Here is a 26,133-nt window from a genome sequence, read left to right on the forward strand (position 1 = left end):
TTGGGAATGACCAAAGCACTGAACCCCAGGATCCAGCTCTCAAATGCCTTAAGGGCGTGCCAGTATCCATCACCTGAAGGTAGACTCTATAACCCACATAGTAATTACTGCTCTTCTCTGTGTCCCGTGATGTACGAGAAAGAAATATATATATTTGCGAGCGTTGTCTTGCAAGACTAACAGGATTCAAGCTGCTGGGGTGTGCAGTACCGCATGTGGCCAGAGGTGTCCACGCACCTCTGGCCACATGCGGTACTGCATACACCGGTGCCCCCGCAACTCTGGCCACATACAGTACTGCATACATTACCAGTCACTGTGGAACGAATGATCAGATTTGTTGATTGATTCCTATGGGGAACTCACTTTGATATATGAGTGCTTTGGATTACAAGCATGCCTCTGGAACAAATTATGCTCTTAATCCAAGGTACTACTGTATATAAGAGTGCCTTGAAAAAGTATTCACACCCCTTGAAAGTGAATACAAATGTACACCACACTTTTCAGATATTTGTCAAAAATTTTAAAAACCATTTATAATTTTCCTTCCACTTCACAATTATGTGCCACTTTGTGTTGGTCTATCACATAAAATCCCAATAACATACATTTACGTTTTTGGTTGTAACATGACAAAATGTGGAAAATTTCAGGGGGCATAAATACTTTTTCAAGACACTGTATAGATCTTTTTTTTTTACAATAAATTGGACAGGTTTAAGTACCTTGAAGAGAAGCTGAAGGGGCCACTGATGCGACAGGCATGGGAGGCATTGACACTCCTCCGAAGGAGCTGTAGTTGACACCAGTGGAGGTGCTTCCACTAGAGGGTGGCTGTATTCCTGAGCCAGGGGCTGCTGGGGAACTCTGTTCTGGCAAACTGGGGGAGTTCTCCCAAGCCTTGCGAGCAGATTCCATCTGGGAACAAAAATAAATATAAAGTAGCGTTAATAGATTAAATGACTCCTGCACATGCACAGAAGTGACATCACCCCACACCCACCAATTAAGATAACCAAAGGCTGAAAGAAGCCAGGGAGAGGATGCAGGCACAGGACCTTGCAAGCTTCTTACTGTTTTGTGGTAGCAGCATTGATAATTAATGACCCCTCCCTTTCCATATTAAGCTCCCTGTAAAAACACAGACTACAATCATCACTAAGACCCCATTCACATCTAGGCGTTTTTACGCCTGTAGCGCTACGCCTCTGCCGCCAGAGGGCTGGAAATACATGTCCCTCTATGGAGATGGTTCACATCTCCACGCCGGACGCCTGTCGCCTGCGGCGTGAAAAAAGGTCCCGGACCTTTTTTTCAGGCGTCTTCGAGCGTTCGGCTAGGAGATGGCAATCATCTCCATAGAGGGGGTCATCTTGGGACACATCTAGGCGGACAATACCCGCGTTTTGTTGCCGCAAATCGCGGTACAAAACGCTGCTATTTTTACCGCGATTTGCGGCGACAAAACGCCGCGATTTCGTCCGTCTAGATGTGAATGCAGCCTTAGTGTCAAGATAAATTTGAGACAATTTTTGTACTTGCTGTAAAATCTTCTTCTTGAAGACCATTGAAGGATATGGGAATGTAGTAATTTTTTGCTTTGCACTGCCAACTTAAGGAGCTTGGTACCCTGGCAAACAAAAAATATTAAGCCGGCCCCTGTTTAACCCCAGCTTCCTCAATAGACTGAAAGACAATGATTTACAGACACAAGAATGTAGTAATTCTTGATGATTTGGGACATTCTAAATCAGTTCAGCTGAGGGATGAGCAACAGCCACAGAGGTCTGACAGATGTGGAGATCGAAACTATTAAGGTATGTGAAGCAAGAATGGCCAACCAAAAAAAACACTAAGAAGAAGTTGTAACCTGAAGAAATGATGGGGCACAATGGCAATATGGAAGACAACCAATTATTCACCATAATGAAAATAGATGGAACTACAGGGGAAAAAAAAAAAAAAAAAAAAAACAGAACCGAGATAAGGTGGTCAGAGAAATGGAAATGTTTATTGAGCGAGTCCCAGAAATAATACAGACCCCCCCCAATAAGAATATGTCCAATAAAATAAAATAAAAAGTATCGATTTCCATACAACCCTGCTGGACAATTTCCTCTCGATTAGCTTTGCAGGCTACAGCTTTGATCTGTGTATTCCCTTTTAATCATCTTTTATTTGATTTTAAACAACAAGGAAAACAGAGATTCACGAGTACAATCCAAAGAAAAGAAAAAGGAAAAAGAAACCAAACCCGAGGGGTATTCTTCCAGTTTAACCCCCTTTGATCATATATAACAGTAATATCAATTTAATTACAAATACAAAGAAAACAAACATTTCGAAAGAAAAAAACATTTCCCCATCTAATTAATCTTCATTTATAACCAGGGGGAGGAAAAACAAATTACATTTTAAATTTTCTGATCCCTGTTTCTTTCCCCTCCCTCACTCCTCAAAAGTCAGGGCTCTCACCCTGACAGTACCTTTAATATCCCATTTCGATTCTGTCCCCTTCATGCGGGAAGCCAAAATCCCGCCATGATTGGGACATTTCCCCTGTATCTCCTTGTTTACTTTACTTAACCCCCCCCACCCGTCCCTAACCCCTCCCCAATACCCATAAACCCCCCCAAAACAAAAAAAAAAAAAAAAAAAAAAAAAAGCAACGCCCCTGCCTGCCTCTCCCCCCGGACCCCGCAGCAGTCATCCCACCTTCAGTCTACATCCATCAAGGCTTTCCCCTCCTCCGAATATCTGAATATGTTCCATTCCGCCCACGTTTCCAAGTAGACCCTCCGCTTCTGCCTTGAGGTCCATACTAGGTCCTCCATTCTGTTCAAGTTTTCCACTCTATTAAGCCACATCTTAATAGATGGGGCCCTTGTCTGTTTCCACAGCCCTGGAATGCAAGCCCGGGCTGCGTTCAGGAGATGGCACACCACTGTTTTCCTGTAGCGCCTCACTGATATTTCCACATCCTGAAGTATGAAAAAAGACCATTCAGTTGGTAGTTGTTCCTTACAAAATCTTTGTGTAATTTCCCGGACCCTACTCCAATATCCTAGAATCTTAGGACAAGCCCAAAAAATATGCATGAGGGTTCCTCCTTCCCGCCCACACCTCCAACATCTGTCTGTCATGTCTGGAAAACATTTACTCAAAATCTCAGGGGTCCGATACCACTGAGACAAGATTTTATAATTCATCTCTTGTGTCTTTATACACATGGATGTTTCGAAAATATTCCCTATTATCTTAGTTTTTTGATCTTCTGTAAAAGGTCTTCCTAATTCCCGTTCCCACTTATTAAAGAAGGGTAACTGAGAATCCGCTGATGGAGTATTAAGTAACGCACTAATTCTTGAGAGGGAGTGCCGTAGAGTCCCCTGCCCGCTACAGTACCTCTCGAACATTGTCAGGGTTCGGCAGTACCTAACTGGTGGTTTTAAGGTGTCTAAAAAGTGGTACAGTTGTAGGGATCTCCAAAAGTCTAGTTGGTAAGGGGAGTCTATCCTCTCCATTTCCTGCCTGGGAATCCAAGCGCCCTCCCTCAGGAAATGCGATGCTTGGAACCACCCCTGTTCCATTAGCTTACTAAAGGGGCCGTTCAATGACCCTGGTACAAACTGCGGATTTCCCAAAATTGGGAAAAGGGGTGAATCCTCCGTCGATAGTATCCCCCGTACAAATAGCTTGTGTGCCACCCGCAAGGTAGGTCCTATCAGCGGATGTCTTTTCATTTCTGTTGGGAGAGCCCGGTAACACCATGCTGCCCGCTGTAGGATACTACCGCATTGGTCCTGCTCTAGCCCCGGCCATAACTTTTCTCCAGTGTGTCGGCTCCAATCAATAAGTCGACACAGTAATGTTGCTTGGTAATATCTAAAAATATCCGGGGCAGCAATTTCTCCGTCCCGTTTGGCCAGTGATATAGTATGAGCCTTAATTCTTGGGCGTTTATTTGCCCAAATAAACTTATTAATAAGAACCTGTACCTGCCTGAAGAAAGATCTGGGTATTGCTATCGGGAGGGTCTGAAAGAGGTACAGAAATTTGGGTAATATGCTCATTTTAATGATGCTAGATCTCCCCAGCCACGAGTGAAACCCCCTATGCCATCCATCCAGGAGGGCCCGTATTTTGGACAACAAGGGCAGAAAGTTAAGCTTAAAAACTTGTGTTAGGTCCGCCGGTATGAGGGTTCCCAAGTATGTAAGGGCAGTGTCAGACCATTTAAATTTAAATTTTGATTTCAATATCCTTAATTCTCTCCCCGGGATCGCCACTCCCATCGCTTCCGATTTATCATAATTAATCTTGAAATTTGACCATTCGCCGTATAGACCTAATTCTTGTTCCAAATTGGGGAGGGATTCACTCGGGCTGGTCAAACTAAACATCATGTCATCAGCATAGGCTGAAATTTTATATTCTGTACCTCTCAGAGACACCCCCTTGATACCTGGGTTCAGGCGGATCCTGCTCAGTAGTGGTTCAACCGTCAGGGCAAATAAGAGTGGTGACAGGGGGCAACCCTGCCTTGTCCCATTTGATAGTTTAAAAGGTGGTGACAGTATACCATTCACTCTAACCTGTGCCGTTGGTTGTGTGTAGTTGCTTATGATCCACTGCAGCATCTTTCTCCCGAACCCCATGTGCCTTAATACTGCAAACATAAATTGCCAGTTGATCCGGTCAAATGCTTTCTCTGCATCCGTACCTAAAAAGACACATGGGGTTCGGGTGGTGCCTACCAGATGGATCAAGTTCATAGTCTTGACTGTATTGTCTCGGGCTTCCCGCAACTGCACGAATCCCACCTGGTCTTTGTGGACAAGCCCTGGTATGTTCTGCTGTATCCGCCCAGCCAAGATCTTGGCAAAGAGCTTCAGGTCTTCGTTCAACAACGAAATAGGTCTATAACTTCCACATTGGGAGGGGTCCTTTCCTTCTTTAGGAATCACCGCTATCACCGCCTTTAATGACTCGTTATGGAGGGCGCCTATATCCCCTAGGCCATTAAACAAATCTACCATAAATAAACCCAATTCAGGCATAAAAGTTCTATAATATTGAGTGGTATATCCGTCTGGTCCCGGAGCCTTCCCTCCCTTCCCCTTCTTCACTACCTGCTGCAATTCCTCTATTGTAATTGGTTTTTCCATTTCCTGGCTCGTTTCTGGTGTTAAGCTTGGGATACCTGAGGTTGCTATGTAGTTACCCATCTCCGCCTGGTCCTGAGGGTTTGTTTGCAAGTTATATAGGGAGCTGTAGAAATCCCCAAACCTCCCTGCTATCTCTCTGGGCAGCACAATTTTCTCCCCCTCTATACCCTGAATCATCGGGATGTAGGTTTTGGTCTGTTGTTCTTTTAATGCACTGGCCAATTGTTTCCCACTTTTGTTACCAAATTCATAGTTCTGCCTTTTGCCGTTTTGAATTGCCCATTTGGCCTTCTGTAAAAGTAATTCTGTAATTTGTCTACGTGCCGCCCTTAGTTCGCGTTCCAGCACAGGGTTAGGATTATGCTTATGTTTTATCTCCAGCTTTGCAATTTCTGTCATAAGAGTTGTTACCCTCAGCTCCCTCTCTCTTTTTATCCTTGCCCCGTGTTTCATTAGAACCCCCCTTATTACCGCCTTGTGGGCCTCCCACACTACCCCCATATTACAATTTGGGGTCATGTTAGCCTCAAAATACCACCTCAATTCCTTCCGCACGTCCTCTAGTACAACCTCCTCCTGCAATAGACTTTCGTTCAATCTCCAAGACCCCGTCCCTCCTGACCACGAGTCTCCCAATGTATATTTTAGGACAATTGGTGCATGATCTGTCCACGTGATCTCGCCGATTACAACCTCTTTTACAGAGTGTAACTGATTATGTGGGATAAAATAATAATCTATGCGCGAATAACTCTTGTGCGGAATAGAATAAAAAGAATAGTCTCGTTCCCCTGGGTGCGTCAGTCTCCATACATCTGTCAACCGAGTCTGTTGCAGCATCTGCTGGACTCTCCTCCGGGTCCCCCCCATAACGGAAGATCCACCCGAAGATGTATCCAGCTTTGGATCGAGTGGCATATTCAGATCTCCACCCATTATCAACTGTCCTTCCTGGAAGTCTGCCAGTTTATCTAGAAACTTCCTCAGGAAACGGTCTTGGTATGTATTAGGGGAATAAAAGGTGGCCAGAGTTATTACCTTGCCACCTACATTCCCTTTCAGGGCCAAGTATTGGCCCCCCGGGTCTACCAAGGATTCTGTCAATGACCATGGAGTATTGTTAGATATTAAAATAGACACTCCTCCTCTTCTAGCCTCTGGATTTGTCGCATGGTATACCAACGGGAAGGGTCTACCTGAAAGAAAGGTGGGCCCGCCCGTCCTAAAGTGGGTCTCTTGTACCAGAGCAATATTGCATCCCCTTTTCTTCAAATCCTGTATTAAGATCCTCCTCTTTTCAGGTATGTTTAGACCCTTGGCGTTGATTGATATCACTACCAATGGATCCATGTCTGAAGCCAGGTCAGTGCCCACCAGGGGTACCTCAAGATTCTGTGTATTCCAACAACCAGGACACCAGGATGAGTCACGCCGTGAGGGTCACGGGGGAGACACACAGGCAGAGGAAAAAAAAAACAAAAAAAAAACAAAAAAAAACAAAACAAAAAAAAGAGTATATAAAAGTAAAAAAAAAAAAAAAAAAAAAAACCCGACCCACCTCCCTAATCTAAGCTGGTATCACCTAGCCGTGGGCAGGAGATCTTATACCCACCCCCCCCAGGGATACCACCAAGCCAAAGCTTTGGACACTCTTAACCCCCTAAACCCTGTGAGTGTTGGCCTAACAGGGGAAGATTGTTTGCGCACGCCTCAGTGAGGGAGCTCCCCGTCCCCACCCCGCTCCATACATCCACCCCTTCCAGTCTGAGAGAAAACAACAGAAAAAGAGAGAGAAAAAAATAAAAAATAGATAAAAAGAGGGGAAAAAAGAGAATTTTTCCCCTTCCCCCCTATCACCTCCCCTCTCCCTCAATCCCCCCCCCAAAAAAAAGGGAGGGAGGGGGGTGAAAGGGGGAAGCCTCCCCAGACCCATAGAAACTCCAGGTAGAACTACCACATCTAGTACTAATAACAGTCACTAACTTTGCCCTGTAATGTCCTGTTAAAAAAAAAAAAAAAAAAAAAAAGAAAGAAGGGCACATACTGTGCCTCCCAGTGCCCTCCCTCCCCGGGTGCTCCCTTTCCCTAGGTTTCTCCAAATTACTACTTCACAACTTATATTCAACCTTTAACCTTGGCCCATACTTAGGCCTTACATAACCTTTATTCTCCCTACATTCGAATGGGAGTATTAATAGTTGATACTGATTGTAATTACACAATATTCAACCCCTTAATAACCCCCCAATAGTTTAATCCTGGCATCCGTGAGATCCCCCCCTAATAGATCCGAATCATTTACATTTACCAATCCATCAGGATAGGCTCAGGAAGAGTTCAGGATGGGTTCATACTAAGTCTACAGTTCCAATCTTACCCCCCACCTCCCTCCCCATCTTTCTCTAATAGACTACCATCCCTAACCCCTTAAAAAGCCCCCTCCCGCCCCCCCCCCCCCTAGTGTCCCTGTGCTCTTCATGTGCTTTCCTTTACAACCTAGGTCCCAGGTAAACTGAATTAAACAGTGTCCAAACAGAAACAGGAATATTATTTGTATACCCCCAAAGTGGGAGTGAGGGCAGAGGAGAGCATACAAACTCAGACCCCCCCCTCCCCCATCCTATGTGTTGTAATAAGTGATCCCCCCCCCCCCCCCCATAATGAGAAGCATGGACAGCATGCACTCCTCTCTACCAACTTACTACCTCAGTGTCTAAAAAAAATAAATAAAAAAATAAAAAAATAGATATAGCAAACAACGAAAAGAAAAAGTAAATAAATAAAACAAGCAAATAGACCACCCACCCCCCCACCCCACCCCTACTACTTACTCCGAGCCTATATCACTATTTAGGTTACTAATTTCTTAGTATAGGTCGGGGATCCCCAGGATGCCAGGAAAACAAGATCGAGAGAAAAAAAAGGGGGGTCTGCCACTCTACCAGGATTGACACAAAAAAAAAAAAAAAAAAAAAAAAAAAAGGAGAATTATGCATATAAAAGGAGAACAGTTCACTTCTGCTTTCCTGACTTCACATCATATGTTTAGGCCTTATTATATATCATTTTTATCATGATACATCCCCGTGCACCCGGTAGTACACCCTCCCCCCGTCTCCCCAACCCACCCTCCCTCCTTGAGACCCTCCCTCCCTGTAACCCCCAAAAAAAAAAAGGAGAAAAAAAGAGAAAAACCCCCAAACAGAACAAACCCACTACTATACCTTATACCCCCCTCCCACCTTACCCCAAACCCCAAAGATTACCAATGTGTTACCCTTACCTTCCCAAAAACCCTAGTTCAGGACTTGAGCATAACCACCAAAAAAAAAAAAAAAAAAAAACACATTTGACATGACTATATATCAATTGTCTAAATGACTATCCAAACAGGGCAAGTATATACTTTCCTCAAATTATATCGTCTATATACTTTCCTCTATCTTAAATCAATAATAAACCTGGCATTTCATTTTCATACCCTCCCTCCCCCGCTCTCTCGCTCAAAAAAAAAAAAAAAAAAAAAGAAAAATCAAGGAGAAAAAAGGCCCAGGAGAGCGGGGGGAGGGGAGGACACCCAAAAAAAAAGAAAAAAAGGAAAAAACAAAAAGTTGGTCCAGTTCTACCCCAATTTCCCCCTCCCTCCTCCTCTCAAGATTCAAAGTCACTTAACATCTACTGTTCTGGGGTTCAGTTGTAGCCAGTCGGGGACCGCAAATGGTTCCATCTCCAGGAATGTGTAAAGACCTGGGAGGTCTACCCTTGAGCGAAGCCAAAAAGATACCTGTCCTTTTTTAATAAGCACTGACATCGGGAACCTCCATCTATACGACCCTCCCCAGGCCTTCACCCTGTCTAAGACGGGACGGAGCAGCGCTCGTCTATGAAGGGTGGCATTGGATAAGTCAGGTAAAATCTTCACAGTAGTTCCCTGGAAGTCAATTGGACCGGCCTCCCATGCCCTCCGAAGGATTGCCTCCCTATGTGGAAAATAATGTAGTCTACAAATTACATCCCGCGGGCGTCTACTGTCCTTTGATTTAGGGCCGAGGGCCCTATGCACTCTGTCCATCTCATAATTTACTAAGGTAGAATCGTTCATCAAGTTCTGCAAAATCCCCTTAATAATTTCTTGTAGGTCCTCCTGGTCTGCCGGTTCTGGAACACCCCGAACCCGTATGTTGTTGCGTCGATTCCTATCCTGGAGCTCTTCCAATTGCAGTTGGAGAGAGATCGACACATCCCTGTGCATATCTCTCTCACTCTCTAGCAGCCCCACCCGTGTCTCCAGGGCCTTCAGCCCGGTCTCTCCCACCGATGTACGGCCCTCTAGCTCTTTTATTTCACCCCGGACTTGTTCAAAGTCCCTAGTATGTGCCTCTTCCACTTTAATAATCAAGTCAGTAATATCGGCCCTGGTAGGGAGTGCTTGAATCAAGGTCTTCAAAACATCAATCTCACTCTTCAGCCCCCCACCCTCCCGGGGGGGAGGGGTGCCGAGGCCCCCGGTGAGACCGTCGAAGAACGAGGACTCAGTGGCGGAGCCTGTAGAACCTCCATATCTGATCTAATGGACATTTGATACTGAGGTACAGTCCTGTTGAGGGCACCAGTTATCAGCCCCTTACCGTCCAGTACCCCGCTCTTACCTTCGGGGAGGCGACCCCCCCCCTGAATCGCCGGGAAGTACCGTTGGATCTCTTGCTGCTCTGCGGGTCTGGATGTATGAGCTGTTATCTGTGGATGTGCTGCCAAAGCCGCGTTGCGTGATGTCCGACTCTCGCGTGGCCTGCCCGGGCGCATCCCTTGTATTCTCCGCCGCTACTGTCCAATCCCGTAGCAGGGATTCCCAAAATCCAAGTACCCCCCCTTCTCAGAACCACAGCAGATATTGTCAAAGGCTGGCCAAGAGAGTCATAAAAATCTAGTACCGATAGTACTGAGTGTATTAAATGTTCCAGCTGACAGGTATATACTCAGTCCCCACACCTGCTCTCCTCTCTCCCCAACTCTCCACATAAACGCCGAGAGCTTCAGGAGCTGTCAGCACTATTTGTGCCTGACAGATAGTCTAAATTTCCAGGCAGGCGGGGACCCAGGACAAGCGGGTGTCAGCGGGTAGGCAGCAGCAAATAAACACACTATACTTCAGACCTCTTCACCTCGCTGCTATACCCCAACTCCGTCCCGCTCCACTGACCTGTCAGCTGTTTCACTGCAGTTGCTGCGGTCACACTCCGCTCTCTCTCCCGGCAATCCACGTGTGTAGCGTGAGCGGGGGGACTGCTCTGCTTCAGCGGCCGCTGCTGACAGTGTGCTGCCCAGTTTACACGATCGGTGATTCACATCCCTCACGCCGTGCTCACGCTATGCTAAGCAATCATCCACCCGATCCGGTAGCTGGTATGCGATCCCCTTAGCGCCGGCAATTTTAGTCCTGGAGCTTTTTTAGGCCTTGATCTGTGTATTCCGATAGCGGGGAAGTCCTCCTGCTGTCAGAATACAAGGACACAGCAGGGATGATTTCCGCCACCCCCATCTACCTCAAATGTGTGGATACAGGAATTTGGTCAGTTTTTCTGGTTGAACGAAAAAAAACTGACCCATCTATGGCCAGAGTAAAGCCCCATACACACTATTAGATTTTCTGCAGATTTGTGTCTTCAGATTTACCAAAACCATGAGAGGTCAAATCTTAAGAGTTTCAATGTGTATGCAATTAGGCAGGCCTTCACACTATATGGTTTTGGTAAATCTGAAGACAAAAATCTGCAGAAAATCTAATAGTGTGTATGGAGCTTAAAGAGGAGTTCCACCCAAAAATGGAACTTCCTCTTAACCCACTCCTCTTCCCCTTACATGCCACATTTGGCATGTAATTTTTTTGGGGGGGGAGTGGGGGCTTCAGGAGAAGGGGACTTCCTGTCCCACTTCCTCCGAGGGGCTGCAAAGGCGATTAAGCTTAATCGCCTTTTGGCAGCCCCTCCCTGTAGGCGATCGCCTAGGACACGTCAGGTCCTAGGCGATCGCCTGTCCAATCAAACAGCGCAGCGCCGCTCGCGCATGCGCAGTAGGTGCCCGGCCGTGAAGCCGAAAGCTGTCACGGTCGGGTGCCCACAGTGACAATGAAGACGCCGGCCAGGTAGGAGAGGAGCGGACGCTGGAACAGGCAAGTGTCAGTTTATTAAAAGCCAGCAGCTACACTTTTTGTAGCTGCTGACTTTTAATAAACTTAAAAAATGGGTGGAAAACCCCTTTAAGTCTTACCATAACTAACCATAATCTTCAGGGAAATGAAGTTTGGAAAGATAAGGTATGCCCAAAAAAAGACCAAAAACCAGAGACTTAAAAAAAAAAAACTTAAATCTTGACTAAGTAGAGTGAGGTTGATGAGTATGAAAATCAGCAGAAAATCTAAATGGAGAAAGGGAAAGATTTTTTCACTTACTGTAAATCCTTTTCTTGGAGTACATTAAGGGATTTAGAATGAAGTAATTGTCCACTGGGTTATGTTGCAGCCTTATGGAGATGGGACACTGGCACAAAAAGCTGTAAAAACAGCCTAGTATTACCCTTTCCCCTCCAAACATGCCCCAGTTTAGCAGCAAAGCAATAGTGGAAGTGGATCATAACAGAGGGGAGGGACCTGTGTCACTTAACATTATGTCAAGAATCAACATTTTCTGTATATTAGGGACATATGATAAAGTAATTCAGGTGCCTTTGGGTGTCCAAACTGAGTGTCGGGCAACACAGCAACAAAAAGTCAACAGTCCTGTAAAAACAGGTTAACAAAAGGGGCTTGACAAAGCTTACAAAAGATATATCCTACCAATGCCAGCCACCCATGCATTCAGGCATGGTAAACCAGTTTGAATAGGGGCATGGCCACGGCATGAGCGTGTGAGGCCCCTATTTAAGGCATTACAAGATGCTAAGCTAATTCACCTGTCCATTACAAGAGATGGTAAGCAATTCATTTTGCGGACCAAGGACAACTTACCCCAATTCCTGAAGCGTCTCAATTTGCCAGCAAAGGACATTGCGGATTAGCAGTCCTCCCGATATCCCACTTGCATCTCGTTCACAGCCATGGCAACCCGCACGACGCACAGGCCAGAAAAGGAATAGAGGCAGCTCTTCTCGTACGACGCTACAATCTCTTCATCATCCCATCATCCCCTGGGGTAGCGCCTTGAACTCTCCAGAACTTTCTGGATGCCCCCCCCAAGTTCTAAAATCCTGTAGTAAATTTGACCAACTTCCACCAGGTTTACTGCTGTGGTAATGTGTTACACTCACTGAGGCTGCAGGCTTGCAACTCATCAACAGCGGGTCCTCTGCTGAGCCCGCACCATATGCTGTGTCACTTTCCCCAAATAGGCCAACTTCTAGAGGTTATGTCCCCCTATTGGGTTTTCGAGCTGGTCACTGGCTTCCATTTTATTTTGTGGCCAGAGGACTGGATGGAGGTTCTCGACTGGAGGAGATTGAACTCCCGGACACTCTTTCTGGGCTTTGTCTCCCTTTTGTACCTTCTCAGGTTTTTATGCATGTTCTTTTTTCAGCACTTATTATCTTGTGGATCGATTTGTCTTAGTTCTCTCTGCTCCTGATGGTGGTCTCAGAGACAATAGGCCCTCCCCCCGCTATAGCTTTCCCGAAGGTCGTGTTCTACAATGTCCAAGGCTTGAGATCACCTTGTAAACGCAGTAAGTAATGGCTCGAGACAATGCAACTGGGTGCACACACATTTTATTGCAGACACACTTTAACACTGATTCGGTCCCCCGTCTACCCACCCACCTTTAAAATCAATGATTTTTTTTTATCAATTCCCCACAGACTGTCAGGAGGGGTAGCCTTAGCTATACACAAGCAATGCCCATTTGTCATGAAAGACCAGGTAGTTGACCCCAATGGCACATATGTGTTTCTGAAAGGCACAATTCTAGACCGTAAATTCACTTTTGCAGCTGTGTACGCACAACTCAACAACTTGCCTTCATAGCTTCTTTGTCACTCTCTGGTTTTCGGGAGGGCCAATTGATTCTGGGTTAATGATTTTAATGCGAGTCTGAACCCACAGCTTGATACATCTTCGGGCCACTCCACACACTTATTTGCTTTCCTGAAACATTTCAGAAAATCCCTGAATGCTAACTATCTGGTTGGCTGCTGGAGGTTACTCCATCCTACCAATAAGGACTTCAGCTACTATTTGGCTACTTATGCACTATACACTAAACTAGACTTATTGCTGATCAGTATTCTATGGAGTTGCTCCGCAGTGCATCAATCGGATCATTAAACTGGAGGTTCACCCTATAAAAAATTTCTAACACTGCATCCAGCCCAGTCCTGCATATAAAATTACACTGACCTTTTTTTTTCTTCGCCGTAGATAGCGTTTAGCCGTGGAATTCACCGCGGCTTCCGGGTAGATAATCCCGCGGGAGTGGGCGTTCCTATTGTCATGCCAATTGATTGACATGCTAAACGACGGCGCACACATCGCGTCACGACTTCCCGAAGGAAGCTCGGCTCTATTCGGTGTAATTTTATATGCAGGACTGGGCTGGATGCAGTGTTAGAATTTTTTTATAGGGTGAACCTTTATTTGATCATGCCCCAATCTCCATTTCCTTACACCCATTGTCCTCAGACATGAAGTCGTGGGCTGAAGACTGAATGAGAACATCTTAGATGATGTGGTGGCACTGAAACAGGTATCGGATTCGATATCTCTATACTTTGTGGAGAATTCCACAGATGATGTGGGGTTAGCTTCCATCTGGGAAGGTAATAAGGCAGCGATTCCTCATGTTGGACGGTCAATCAGACCTTTTGTTATGAAATTGTCACCTATTTGAAACTGTTGACAAATGGATGACTTTGATTCGCCCCCTTTTCCTTACTGGATTGTATGCGGTTTCTAAACCAATTATATAAAGATTACTTAAAAAAATAAAAACTTTTTTCATTCCCAGACAATGAAAATTATGCCATGAAAGAGGAGCTGCACCAGCAGTGTGGAGGGCTGCCAATCTTTGCATATTCTGGACCCCAAAAATCTAAAATATACTAGGACCAGAAGCCAACAGGCATTGACATCCCCCTTCCCCTGTCCACCTCCCTTGTGGTCAAGTGTTAACTTCCTCCAACCCAATAAAAGAAGGTCCATACCTTCTTTTAGGTACAGGAGATGTGATGTCAACAATGCAGACGCATGTGCATTGTACCTACTATGCATGGCTTGTGGTTGCAATGCTTTGAAAGCCTGAATGCAAAAAATGTAATACATGCACTTTATTTTAATAACGTGGATGCATGTACAACATATTTACCTTTAGCAGAAATTGGATATAATTTGCCAAAGGGGAGAATCAGTTCTGGTTCTTACCTTTAAGGTGAGGTCAGCAGTAGGGTAGGAAATGGGGTTGAGGCCCATGCCTTGTTGTAGGTGGTGATCTCTCCTCAGCATTGGTATAGATTGTGAAAGCCCTGCCTAAGAGGAGATAAGAAAATTTATGAAAAGTTCAGACACCGCTTAAAGAGACACTCAAGGCAAAGTGACAGTCTTGTGTACGCCCTGCAATCATCTGATGCATGTATAGATTTTGTCACCCCATCCCTCACGTGAGTGTTCAAGGCTGGCACATGACCGCTGTGGTCTAAACACTGCATCCTGAGAGCAAGGGAAGGTCACCACATGCTCCACCATACATTTAAGCAAAAGGTATTTCTACGGGCCTTGACAGAAAAATGGTGGGAGCACTCAGGGAAGGGGGGAGTATGCACGGGTGGGAGTGCGATAATCTTTCAATCTTTCATTCTGTTACATTGCCTTGAACAAATAAAGCAACAGATTATTTTAGAAAACCTACCTTAATATAAAATTATTATTCAAAAAAAGAAAAAGAAAAAGAAAAAATACAATGAGATTAACAAATAGATGTTCTATTTTAAAACAAGAAGACTCTGTTGAAGTACATCACAGGACAGAAGGCTCTTCATATTCATGACTACTTGGATTAATGCTGCCACATTCAGGTGATGGATATTACCCCCCCCCCCCCAAAAAAAAAAATGAATAACCCCCCAGCTCAGAAAAGTCTCAATTTTGTAGCCAGCAATGAGGAACAGAGGAATCCTTGCGTCTTGTGATGTACTTCAAGAAACAGATTTAAACACTTTAATACCGGGCACTTTTACCCCCATCCTCCTCCTCAGGCCAATTTTCAGCTTCCAGTGCTGTCGCAGTTTGAATGACAATTGTGTGGTCATGCAACATTGTACACAAATTTTTTTATTATTTTGTTCACATAATTAGAGCTTTCTTTTGGTGGTATTTAATCCTGACTGGGTTTTTTATTTTTTGTTAAAGAAAACTGACATTTTTGAAAAATAAATTAAATTAGTTTACCTTATAAAAATTTTGCAAACAATTGCTCTTCATAAATTTAGCCCAAAATGTATTCAGTTACATTTCCTTGGTAAAAAATGTTTTTGAAAATTAAGTGGCTGTGATGGACACATTTTTTATTATTCCATTTTTTTTCTCTTTTTACCATTTTTTTTAACACACTGTGACCAGAGCAATATATTGTTACCATAGAAACATTGTACTTTTTACATATTATGTATGCTTATAGCAGTGAATTACATTGCTATAAGCAAGCATTTTACTGAATAAAACCGAATCAGTTTGTTTTGCTGTGATTGGTTAAAGCTAATCACATGGCACAGATGGGCTGTGATGAGTCCCAGGCCTTGGGTAAAAGGATATCACCTCTCTTATCTATAGGATCCCTAAGCGTTCCCATGTCGTCAAACGCCAGGTCTGCATTCTTGGAAACTGTTGAAAGAGGTGCGTCCAACCTGGGGTACTTGTTGTGTCCAAGGTTGTGCCGCATCTTCATCAAAAGGAAACCTCCTTTCAAAGCTGCTGTAAAAAAAATGGTTTCCACTCTGGATTCTCCCATTCTAATTTGATTGCATCTAGAAGTGAGCCGTGCACAGGAAAAACCCAGGCCTTTTTCTTATGCATTCCTTTATACATAAGATCCTGCTTTGACATTTGAACCTTCTCCTCTTCAATCTCAAGTGTCACATAGATAGCTTTTAACAAATCATTGACATCTTCCAGTGATAATTTGTACCTAGAGCCCCTGACAAATTCTCTATCCTTGGGCTCTTCCTCTGATCCTGATACTTCCTGGGAAGAATGAGGCGACCTAGTCTCCGCCTCTATATTCCTGTTTTTAGCGCTCAGATGCGGAGCGCCAGAAAAACTTGCAGCTCTATCAGAAGACTGATCCTGATGAGATCCTGCATTTTGTCAATAAGTGATTCAAAAGGTAGAGGATAGCTCATCCCTTACACATGTGAGCATTTTCTGACAAGATACTGCTGGGTCATCTTTTACCAAGCCACATGTGCGGCAGCTTGCTTTACTTCAAGAGGAGCTTAATTTGGCTGAGCAGACTGCACATTTCCCCTGGGGTAGTTGCGCCTGGGCCTTGTCCCAAACCTTGGCCTGCAAACAGAAAACAAAAGGCCACCAGGTTGAAATTTACACCACCCCAGTTCTCCAAAATACACCCCAGTGCAGAAGAGAGAAAAGATGCCCCCTTTCACCAAGCCTATGGTGAAGGAGAAAAGCTCCACAGGATATGCAAGAGTGAATTAGATCCCAAGGTTTACCTGTGAGGTGCTGGTGCCAGAGCCTGCATTCACTGCCTAAACAGGAGCTGCAGAGGAATCCATCCCACTCACAAAGTATTTCCTCAGCTTCTGACGGGTTCCCACCATCAACACCAGCCACCCAGTATCCCTGATGACATTAATGTGCCCGGAAGTAAAGTTTCGGCACTTCCTGTGGGCCAGCGTACAGCACAGGAGCTCCGCCCCTTCACTTCATCAGCCTGGGAACAGCTTTTACCTTCTTCCCCGACACGGCCAGCCTCGCTGCCGGTGGGGACGCTCCCAACCCGGGCTGCAGAACATCCTGCCAAGCCAGACTTGGGGTTACACCATCCTGCTCCCCAGACATCTCCAGCGGTCTTAGCCCTCTCTAAGCACTGAGGACAGTGGGATGAGCAGCCACCTCCAACACCACAGGATGAGGTATCGCTCTGGGCAGGAGAAGGACTGCCCTGCGAGTACCCATAGGACAGCCCATGATACATAGAAATCATCAGGGTCCAGGAACATGTTAACTCTCCCGTCCGGAGGAAACACTAATACTGAAGGGGAGGGCATAGAGGAGCACCTTTTATCTGGAGGGGTTAACGTGTTTCTTGTGCTGGTAGCAGGAGCCCTAGGTCTCATGGGCTGTCCTGGAAGACGACTTGTGAAAATTCTGCAAGGTCTTTGTGGACCAACTTCTTTATAAATTCTTTACGACCCAAATTTACAGACCCTTAGGTCATATCCACTTGATTACCCACAATTATTTTTAACAAATTTGGATAAGCCAACAAATACTATGACAGTATAGTCTAACAATATAACCATAAGCTAAACATAAATATGAACCACATACGATTTTAAATGAATATTGGATTCAACTTGATTGTCAAATTCACCACCATTTTACTGACCTAGAGATTTAATAGCCATTATATATTTTATGGTTTTATGGATTTTATAACTGTACAGTATATACCTACATTGATTATATGAGATAGTCATGGTATGTTTTACTTTGTTTTTTTTTGTATATTAGCCTTGAAAGCCATTCCCCCCAAAACCAACTGTATTTAGTAATTATTATTATTATACAGGATTTATATAGCGGCAACAGTTTGCTCAGTGCTTTACAACAGGAGGGAAGACAGTACAGTTACAATACAATTCAATATAGGAGGAATCAGAGGGTCCTGCTCGTTAGAGCTTACAGTCAATCTAGGAGGATTTCATTTAATGCTTACAACCAATGGACATTTCAAAAAGACTTAAAGGGGTTGTAAAGTCCGAAGGCTTTTCATCTTAATGCATTCTATGCATTAAGATAAAAAGTCTTCTGTATGTAGCAGTCCCCCTTATACTTATCTGAGCCCTATCTCTGTTCAGCAATGTCCACAAGTTTCGCGGCCGTTTGAGACGCTCCTTCCTGACGCATATATAATAACTAAACACCTGTATGTAACATATGGTGTCCAACGGTGAATATTAAACAAATGAATAAATAAATATATATCACCAAATAAATGAACAATCAATAATAAATGTTCAAAAAAAGTCCAAAGTGAATAAAGTGATGATAATCCCTATATTCTGGAACGTGAAGTGAGAAAAACCGCCACCATCCAATATAGAAGAGGCTTACCGAAGGCAGTGAACCCAAAAGAACATATGTTCAGAAGGGTCAACTGAGCATGGTATGAACCACTGAAAGAACTGGATCCTCAGCTGCAGTTCCCAGAGAAAGGATACCCACACCAACGAGCCCACAGAGGGACTCACTGTGTATTGATGCTTGGTTGTGGTATGATCCTTGGCGGTACATGCGTCTAAGCTACTTACCATCGAAGCACCCTCTTGTTCACGTTAATTGGTGTGGGTATCGTTTCTTTGGGAACTGCAGCTGAGGATCCAGTTCTTTCAGTGGTTCATACCATGCTCAGTTGACCCTTCTGAACATACGTTCTTTTGGATTCACTGCCTTCGGTAAGCCTCTTCTATATTGGATGGTGGCGGTTTTTCTCACTTCCCGTTCCAGAATATAGGGATTATCATCACTTTATTCACTTTGGACTTTAACATTTATTATTGATTGTTCATTTATTTGGTGATATACATTTATTTATTCATTTGTTTAATATTCACTGTTGGACACCATATATGTTACATACAGGTGTTTAGTTATTATATATGCGCTGCACTTTGTTTGTTTTGTATTCACTGGTAGTGTAAGCTGCTCACATTTAGACAGCGCAGAATTTTTCCTGTATTCTGTTTCCTGACTGGCTGAGACAACAGTGGCACCATTGGCTCCTGCTGTTGTCAAGCAAAGTCAGTTAGCCAATCAGGAGAAAGAGGGAGCGGGGGCAGACCACAGCTCTGTGTCAGAATGGACACAAGGAGATGTGACTCGGCTCGAGTACTCCCATAGCAAGCTGCTTGCTGTGGGGGCACTCAACAGAAGGGAGGGGCCAAAAGCAAAGAAGAGGAGGATCTGGGCTGCTCTGTGCAAATCCACTGCACATGGCAGGTACCGTAAGTATAACATGTTTGTTATTTTTATAGGGGGAAAAAAACAAGGCTTTACTACAATCAATTTACAGTGCCTTGTGAAAGTATTCGGCCCCCTTGAACTTTGCGACCTTTTGCCACATTTCAGGCTTCAAACAAAGATATAAAACTGTAATATTTTTTGTAGAATCAACAAGTGGGACACAATCATTAAGTGGAACGAAATTTATTGGATATTTCAAACTTTAACAAAAAAAAAAAAAACTGAAAAATTGGGCGTGCAAAATTATTCAGCCCCCTTAAGTTAATACTTTGTAGCGCCACTTGCTGCGATTACAGCTGTGGCGTGCGGCGTGCAGTGACGTCACCGCGTTCAGGAAGGGCTCCTGTTACATGCCGGCCGGCATCTGTTTAAATGCTCGTTTTTTCTACTTGTTTGTAAATAGTTTTTTATCCTTTTAAATAAATTGTTCGTACCTACTACCCTATGTGCGGTCTCCTTCCCTGCATGTCTGATTTCAACTGGGCTGCATGAGACGATACGAGGAGGAGTACTACACACTAGATCTCATTGTATCCCGCCGAGGATTCCCTATGAGCTGTGGTCTATTTATAATCCTGGTTTCATCCCAAGCTGTGACCCTCATACTCTGGAGCATCCCGCTGTGATTTAAATAACGCTGTTATTTATTTTCCTTTTGGTAAGCCTCATTCCATGTGGTGGCGGCTCACATCTGCATTATCATCTCTACACTGGGTGTTGTTTGTCCTGGATTTCACCGTTCTTCGGACTTTAATACTGCATATGTATATTTATTAAGGACTTAAAAAAAAATTTGTTTTGATTTCGTTGATTATTCACTTGTGGGAACACAAAGGACTTAATTGGTATTTTTTTGGGTTGGCGCAATTTTTCTCTTTTATCTACAGCTGTGGGTCGCTTGGGGTATGCCTTTATCAGTTTTGCACATCAAGAGACTGAATTTTTTGCCGATTCCTCCTTGCAAAACAGCTTGAGCTTAGTGAGGTTCGATTCTGTATGTGAACAGCAGTTTTCAGTTCTTTCCACAGATTCTCGATTGGATTCAGGTCTGGACTTTGACTTGGCCAGTCTAACACCTGGATATGTTTATTTGTGAACCATTCCATTGTAGATTTTGCTTTATGTTTTGGATCATTGTCTTGTTGGAAGACAAATCTCCGTCCCAGTCTCCGGTCTTTTGCAGACTCCATCAGGTTTTCTTCCAGAATGGTCCTGTATTTGGCTCCATCCATCTTTCCATCAATTTTAACCATCTTCCCTGTCCCTGCTGAAGAAAAGCAGGCCCAAACCATGATGCTGCCACCACCATGTTTGACAGTGGGGATGGTGTGTTCAGGGTGATGAGCTGTGTTGCTTTTACGCCAAACATAACATTTTGCATTGTTGCCAAAAAGTTCGATTTTGGTTTCATCTGACCAGAGCACCTTCTTCCACATGTTTGGTGTGTCTCCCAGGTGGCTTGTGGCAAACTTTAAACGACACTTTTTATGGCTATCTTTAAGAAATGGCTTTCTTCTTGCCACTCTTCCATAAAGGCCAGATTTGTGCAGTAAACAGGGACTGATTGTTGTCCTATGGACAGTCTCCCACCTCAGCTGTAGATCTCTGCAGTTCATCCAGAGTGATCATGGGCCTCTTGGCTGCATCTCTGATCAGTCTTCTCCTTGTATGAGCTGAAAGTTTAGAGGGACGACCAAGTCTTCGTAGATTTGCAGTGACCTGATACTCTTTCCATTTCAATATTATCGCTTGCACAGTGCTCCTTGGGATGTTTAAAGCTTGGGAAATCTTTTTGTATCTAAATCCGGCTTTAAAATTCTCAACAGTATCTCCTGTACCTTCACCACAGATCAGCAGCTTTAAAGAAAGTCATGCTTTATCATATACTTATCAGAACCAATTGTTATTGCTATCAGTCTAGCGCTATCCCACATACATCAGACACCTTCTGGATGAAGGTATCAAGTCATGGTCCAAACAAACGTTCATATGAGAAAGTGGTAACAAAGTTAGTGCTCACCATATCTGCCAGGAAGCTCAAAGGGGACTAGAAAAGCAAAAGATATTCAGAGAGACATCTTTAGGCACATCCCCTAAAGACACTGGCTAAAAATAAGGCTTGGCTGAGCTGGGAAGAATTCCGATTTTTTTTTTTTTTTTGTTTGGGAGCCATTGTCCATTTTTCAGAAAGTGGCAACATAACTTAAAGCGGATCTCCACTCTAAAGTGGAGTCCCGCTGATCGGCACCCTCCCCCCCTCCGGTGTCACATTTGACACCTTTCAGGGGGGAGGGGGGTGCAGATACCTGTCTACAGACAGGTATCTACACCCACTTCCGGCCCTACGATGCGGGAAAAAGACGGGTTTTTCCCTTGCTTCCCGTCCGTCCCCCGTTGTATGCTGGGAACACTCGGCTCCCAGCACACAGTGGGAGCCAATCGGCGGGCGCAGCGCGACTCGCGCATGCGCCGTAGGGAACCGGGCAGTGAAGCCGGAGCGCTTCACTTCCTGGTTCCCTCACCGTGGATGGAGGGGGGAGGAGCAGGGTGACGAGCGATCGGCTCGTCATCTGCTGCGATCGGCGCTGGACTCCAGGACAGGTAAGTGTCCTAATATTAAAAGTCAGCAGCTGCAGTATTTGTAGCTGCTGGCTTTTAATATATTTTTTTAGTGGCACATCCGCTTTAAGTAGTCATGAAGTGCTGTGTCCTTTGATGTATGATATGTTTATATTTCCCAGGCTTCACTAGAGTAGGAAGAGGTCTCTCAGTTACATTGTCTCCTCATTTCCCTTGTGAGTACATAGTGAAGGGTCAGAAGGATCTATTGACACATCATTGAGACAGAGCAGAAACACCAACAGTGACATTCCAAACACTAACAAATTAAAGATCACTTCACTGTATCTGAATGTCAAACTTAAAGTGAAACTTTAGTCAGAAAATTTGGTCTGCTAGATCAGTGTTTCTCAACTCCAGTCCTCGGGGCGCACCAACAGGTCATGTTTTCAGGATTTCCCTCAGATCAAACTGCTGTGGTAATTACTAAGGCAGTGAAACTGATAAAATCACCTGTGCACAATAAGGGAAAGCCTGAAAACAAGACCTGTTGGTGCGCCCCGAGGACTGGAGTTGAGAAACACTGTGCTAGATCACTGTAGGCTGGCCAATTGTGCCATGTAAAACATTAAAAATGAGTGTCTGTACTGTTTAAAATCCAGTAATACAGTCTCACCCTGCTCTGCACATGCTCAGTTGCTCTGTATTTTTAGACGCTGCCGAGTTTGTGGAGGTCAATCTGCTGACAGCCTTAAAGCAGAATTAAACCCTCCTATCCTTTACAGCCAAGGAAGCTGCCTCTGTTTGATCTGCAACTGCCATGGTGCCTCACATGTGATTCGTTTTGACACCAGCAATTTGATGGTTTGACAGTTTGGTTGAGGAAACAAGCAAATGTGAGCTAGCAATCCTGGCATACCTGGAATGTAACTTTTTTTTTTTTACCGTTACATCGATGGGTTTAGTTCTGCTTTATGATTTACTTCTGCTCCGTGGCCCTGGGCTTCAGCAAAAAGAAGAAATATGAGCAATGCTGGAGGCAATTTAGAGCACACACTAATTTTGTAGAATGTATGTTCCTTGCTAAAGAACATTTTTTATCAAGGAGTTCTGGGTAAAATTCTGCTTTAAATCATGAAGCACTGCGTATTTTTGATGGCTTCACTGGAGCAACTGAGTAAAAGAGGAGGTGAGAACACATGGGAAAGGGGGTGGGAAAAACAATTCCCTTTATTCTAAATAGGAAAAGCGGCAGAATCTAAAATCATGCAGACATTACAGATTTTGCAGCTAGACTCAACCCTATTAAGTCTAAAGACCTCAGGGCAAAAAAAACACACTTCCAAGAAATGTACCGTATTTATCGCGGTATAACGCGCTCCCGCGTATACCGCACACCCCTGAAGTTGCCCCCAATCCTGTGGGAAAAAAAGTTTTTTTTGTACTTACAGTTTTGGTGTCTTGCCCGGCGTCCATCGGCGGCCTCGTCGGGTCCGGCGTTCGTCTGCGGCTTCGGGTGTCCTCTTCGTCGGGTCCGGCGTCCTTCTGCGGCTTCTGGTGTCCTCTTCGTCGGGTCCGGCGTCCTTCTGCGGCTTTGGGTGTCCTCTTCGTCCGGTCAGGCATCCTCCCCGCGCCGAGTTTGAATACTGCACCGACATATACAGAGCGCAGTACACTCGTGTATTGTCGGCAATGTTCGGCAACTCTCGCGCTGACGTCCTGTACGTCCAGGACGTGAGCGCAGAACGAGCCGAGACTGCCCGACTATACCCGAGTGTACTGCGCTCGGTATATGTCGGCGCAGTATTCAAAACTCGGTGCGGGAAAGGGGGTATCGGCGTATACCGCGCACCCACGATTTTGCCCTGATTTTCAGGGCAAAAAAGTGCGCGGTATACTCCGATAAATACGGTAATCAAGATGCCAGAGTTTTCAGTTATAAACTATGGTCACTAAAGACAAAAAAAGAAAGTTTGCAACCTGTTCCTTGAGACCACAGGCTCAGATGAGGTTCTGCCTAAGACACCTAGAGATGGTGGAATTAGAAGTCAGAGGACCCTCTGGGGACCCGCCGAGATGACAAAAAGGTAAGCGGTGGTCCTGAAACAAAGCAATGTCAAAGTGAAACAGGAAAAGCCTGAACCATAGCCAGACGATGGAGGGAAATGTCCTTTTGGCGAACTGGAGCCAGATAGAGGGATGAAAGAACTAGGTCTTGGTTAAGGGGAACCCATCTTAGTCCAGAAGTCAGCCCTGAGCCTCAACTTGTTCCTATGCAAAAGCAGAAAAGTGTTCCCTGCAGAATAAGGCTGCCAATTTAGAAACTTGTCTCACAGAGGCGATAAGTACCAACAAAAAAAACCTTGTGGGTGACAGAGTATGTTATGGGTTCAAACAGTGGTTGCTAACGCTTTAGATCTCACAGTCACGGGAGAACAGACTAGCACACACCAAATGATATATGCCTTACATCTCTGATGACAGACCTCGTGGGATGCAGCTTTCCCAGATTTTAGCATTGTAGGCATCATATACCCTTAGATACTCCTGTCACTCATAACATGGGCATCAACTGCCATGACAATAAAGCCATCGACTATGAAGCAGAATGGTGAATAGGTTCTTGGGATAGAGAATCCTGAATAAACTGTCAGAGCCCATAAGCATCTGCCAAGAGTTGTACAAGGGCTGATGTACCACATTTGCCTGGAGCAGTCTGGAGTGATAATGATCACCAAAATGTGATCAGTGAATCTGTGAAACAAGGAAGAGGTCTTAGGGAAGAAAAAGCATAGATCAGGATGTATCCAGTCCAATTTGTTAAACCTGGAGGCCAGGAAGTATGCATACATCCATCATCCCTCACCTGCAACACACAGGTCCTGGAATGCCTCCGGATGTAGAGCAATACTCAAGTCTTATATCGGGGATTATATAAATATCGTGGATTCGACATCACGTGACACCACCGCAAGCCAGAGGCCAACCGAAACACGCAAGACACCTCTGTGTACGCCCCGTCCTGTACTATTTTTGTACGAATACCTCATATTTATGTAGGAGTCCAATTTTAAGCACACAAATAAAGAACCCCCCTTTTTATAACTATACTTTACTATTGGAAGCATCTGTTCCTTCCTCTCTCTCTCCCTCTTGCTCAAACGGAGCATTGAGCATCCGCACAGATCTTTCATCCATTTGGGATCAGAGCCAGTCACAGAGGAAAGTGGCCATTGTAGAGGATACTATTGGGAAGGATTGTGATACACATCCCCGAATATGCATACACCCATGCTACATGCCCATATCCAGCTGCAGTAAGGTGAGAGTTCTGGGAGACTGGTTATGGATGCTTCTTTATTTGTAACGTGATTCACCAACAGCCATCTTTGTGAAGATTGCCTTATTGACACTTACCATCATGTTCTTCTGTTAAAGAACACTTTCTCCCTACATAGGATATTGCACATCTCCGATATATTCAATTTAATTTTTTTGGTTCACTTTTGTGATAGGATTCACCGTTTTATATATGTATTTTCACTAGTTATTTATTTTTCACTGTTATGTATATTATTCACCACTAGCCATCACTGATTTAGTTGTTGATGGTTAGGATGGTTGTTGTGGATACTTGCCTACAGTGTGTAGCGCTTATCACATTTTTTCTTTCAATACTCAAGTATCCAAGAACTACAGGCTAAGATAATATGTCTGCCTGTTGTCCATGCCTGGAATATACAAGGTAAATAAGGGTGGAACATGAAGCTCTGCCCAGAACTAGTTCAATCTACTTCTCTTTGTTACATTAAGTCTTCCAGTTCCACACCAATGATTGATGTACACTACCATGTGACATTTTCTGACTAGATCAGATGACCCTGAATCAGGATTTCCAACTCTACAAAGACAGCCAAACCTCCCAAAGTTTAAAAGATAAGTTCACCTTTGTAAAAAAAAAAAAAAAATGTAAAAAATGAATGCACATCTTTTTTCAGGCTGTCTGCTCGTGCCTGGTACGAGCAGGCAGTTATACACAAATGACAGGAATAAACAAACTACATAGAGTGCTCAATAGCACCCTGGTAGTCCATTGAGAACTACAACAGCTACAAAGGCTAACGGATACTTATAATTCCCCCATTCACAGAACTCTGAATA

The 26,133-nt window shown here is 44.4% G+C and overlaps 1 protein-coding gene and 1 non-coding gene across 10 annotated transcripts in view; both read right to left on the bottom strand.

The window, feature by feature from the left end:
- The window catches only part of PRRC2B (proline rich coiled-coil 2B), a 187,126-nt gene that overhangs the window by 26,091 nt on the left and 134,902 nt on the right, over window positions 1–26,133 (bottom strand). For all 9 annotated transcript variants that reach the window (XR_005743619.1, XR_005743620.1, XM_040324610.1 and 6 more), the window contains 2 exons: window positions 14,575–14,679; window positions 729–921 (listed from right to left, as the gene is read on the bottom strand). Coding sequence is in view for 7 of the 9 variants with exons in the window: in XM_040324610.1 (XP_040180544.1) it covers window positions 729–921; window positions 14,575–14,679 (298 nt within the window). In the remaining 2 variants the exon portion in view is untranslated. The remainder of the gene's footprint in view (window positions 1–728; window positions 922–14,574; window positions 14,680–26,133) is intronic.
- LOC120914805 lies at window positions 22,177–22,257 on the bottom strand. Its single transcript, XR_005743811.1, has one exon. It is a non-coding gene; the product is annotated as a small nucleolar RNA SNORD62 (small nucleolar RNA).

This window comes from Rana temporaria, chromosome 9 (genome assembly GCF_905171775.1).
Source record: "Rana temporaria chromosome 9, aRanTem1.1, whole genome shotgun sequence".
NCBI lineage: Eukaryota > Metazoa > Chordata > Amphibia > Anura > Ranidae > Rana > Rana temporaria.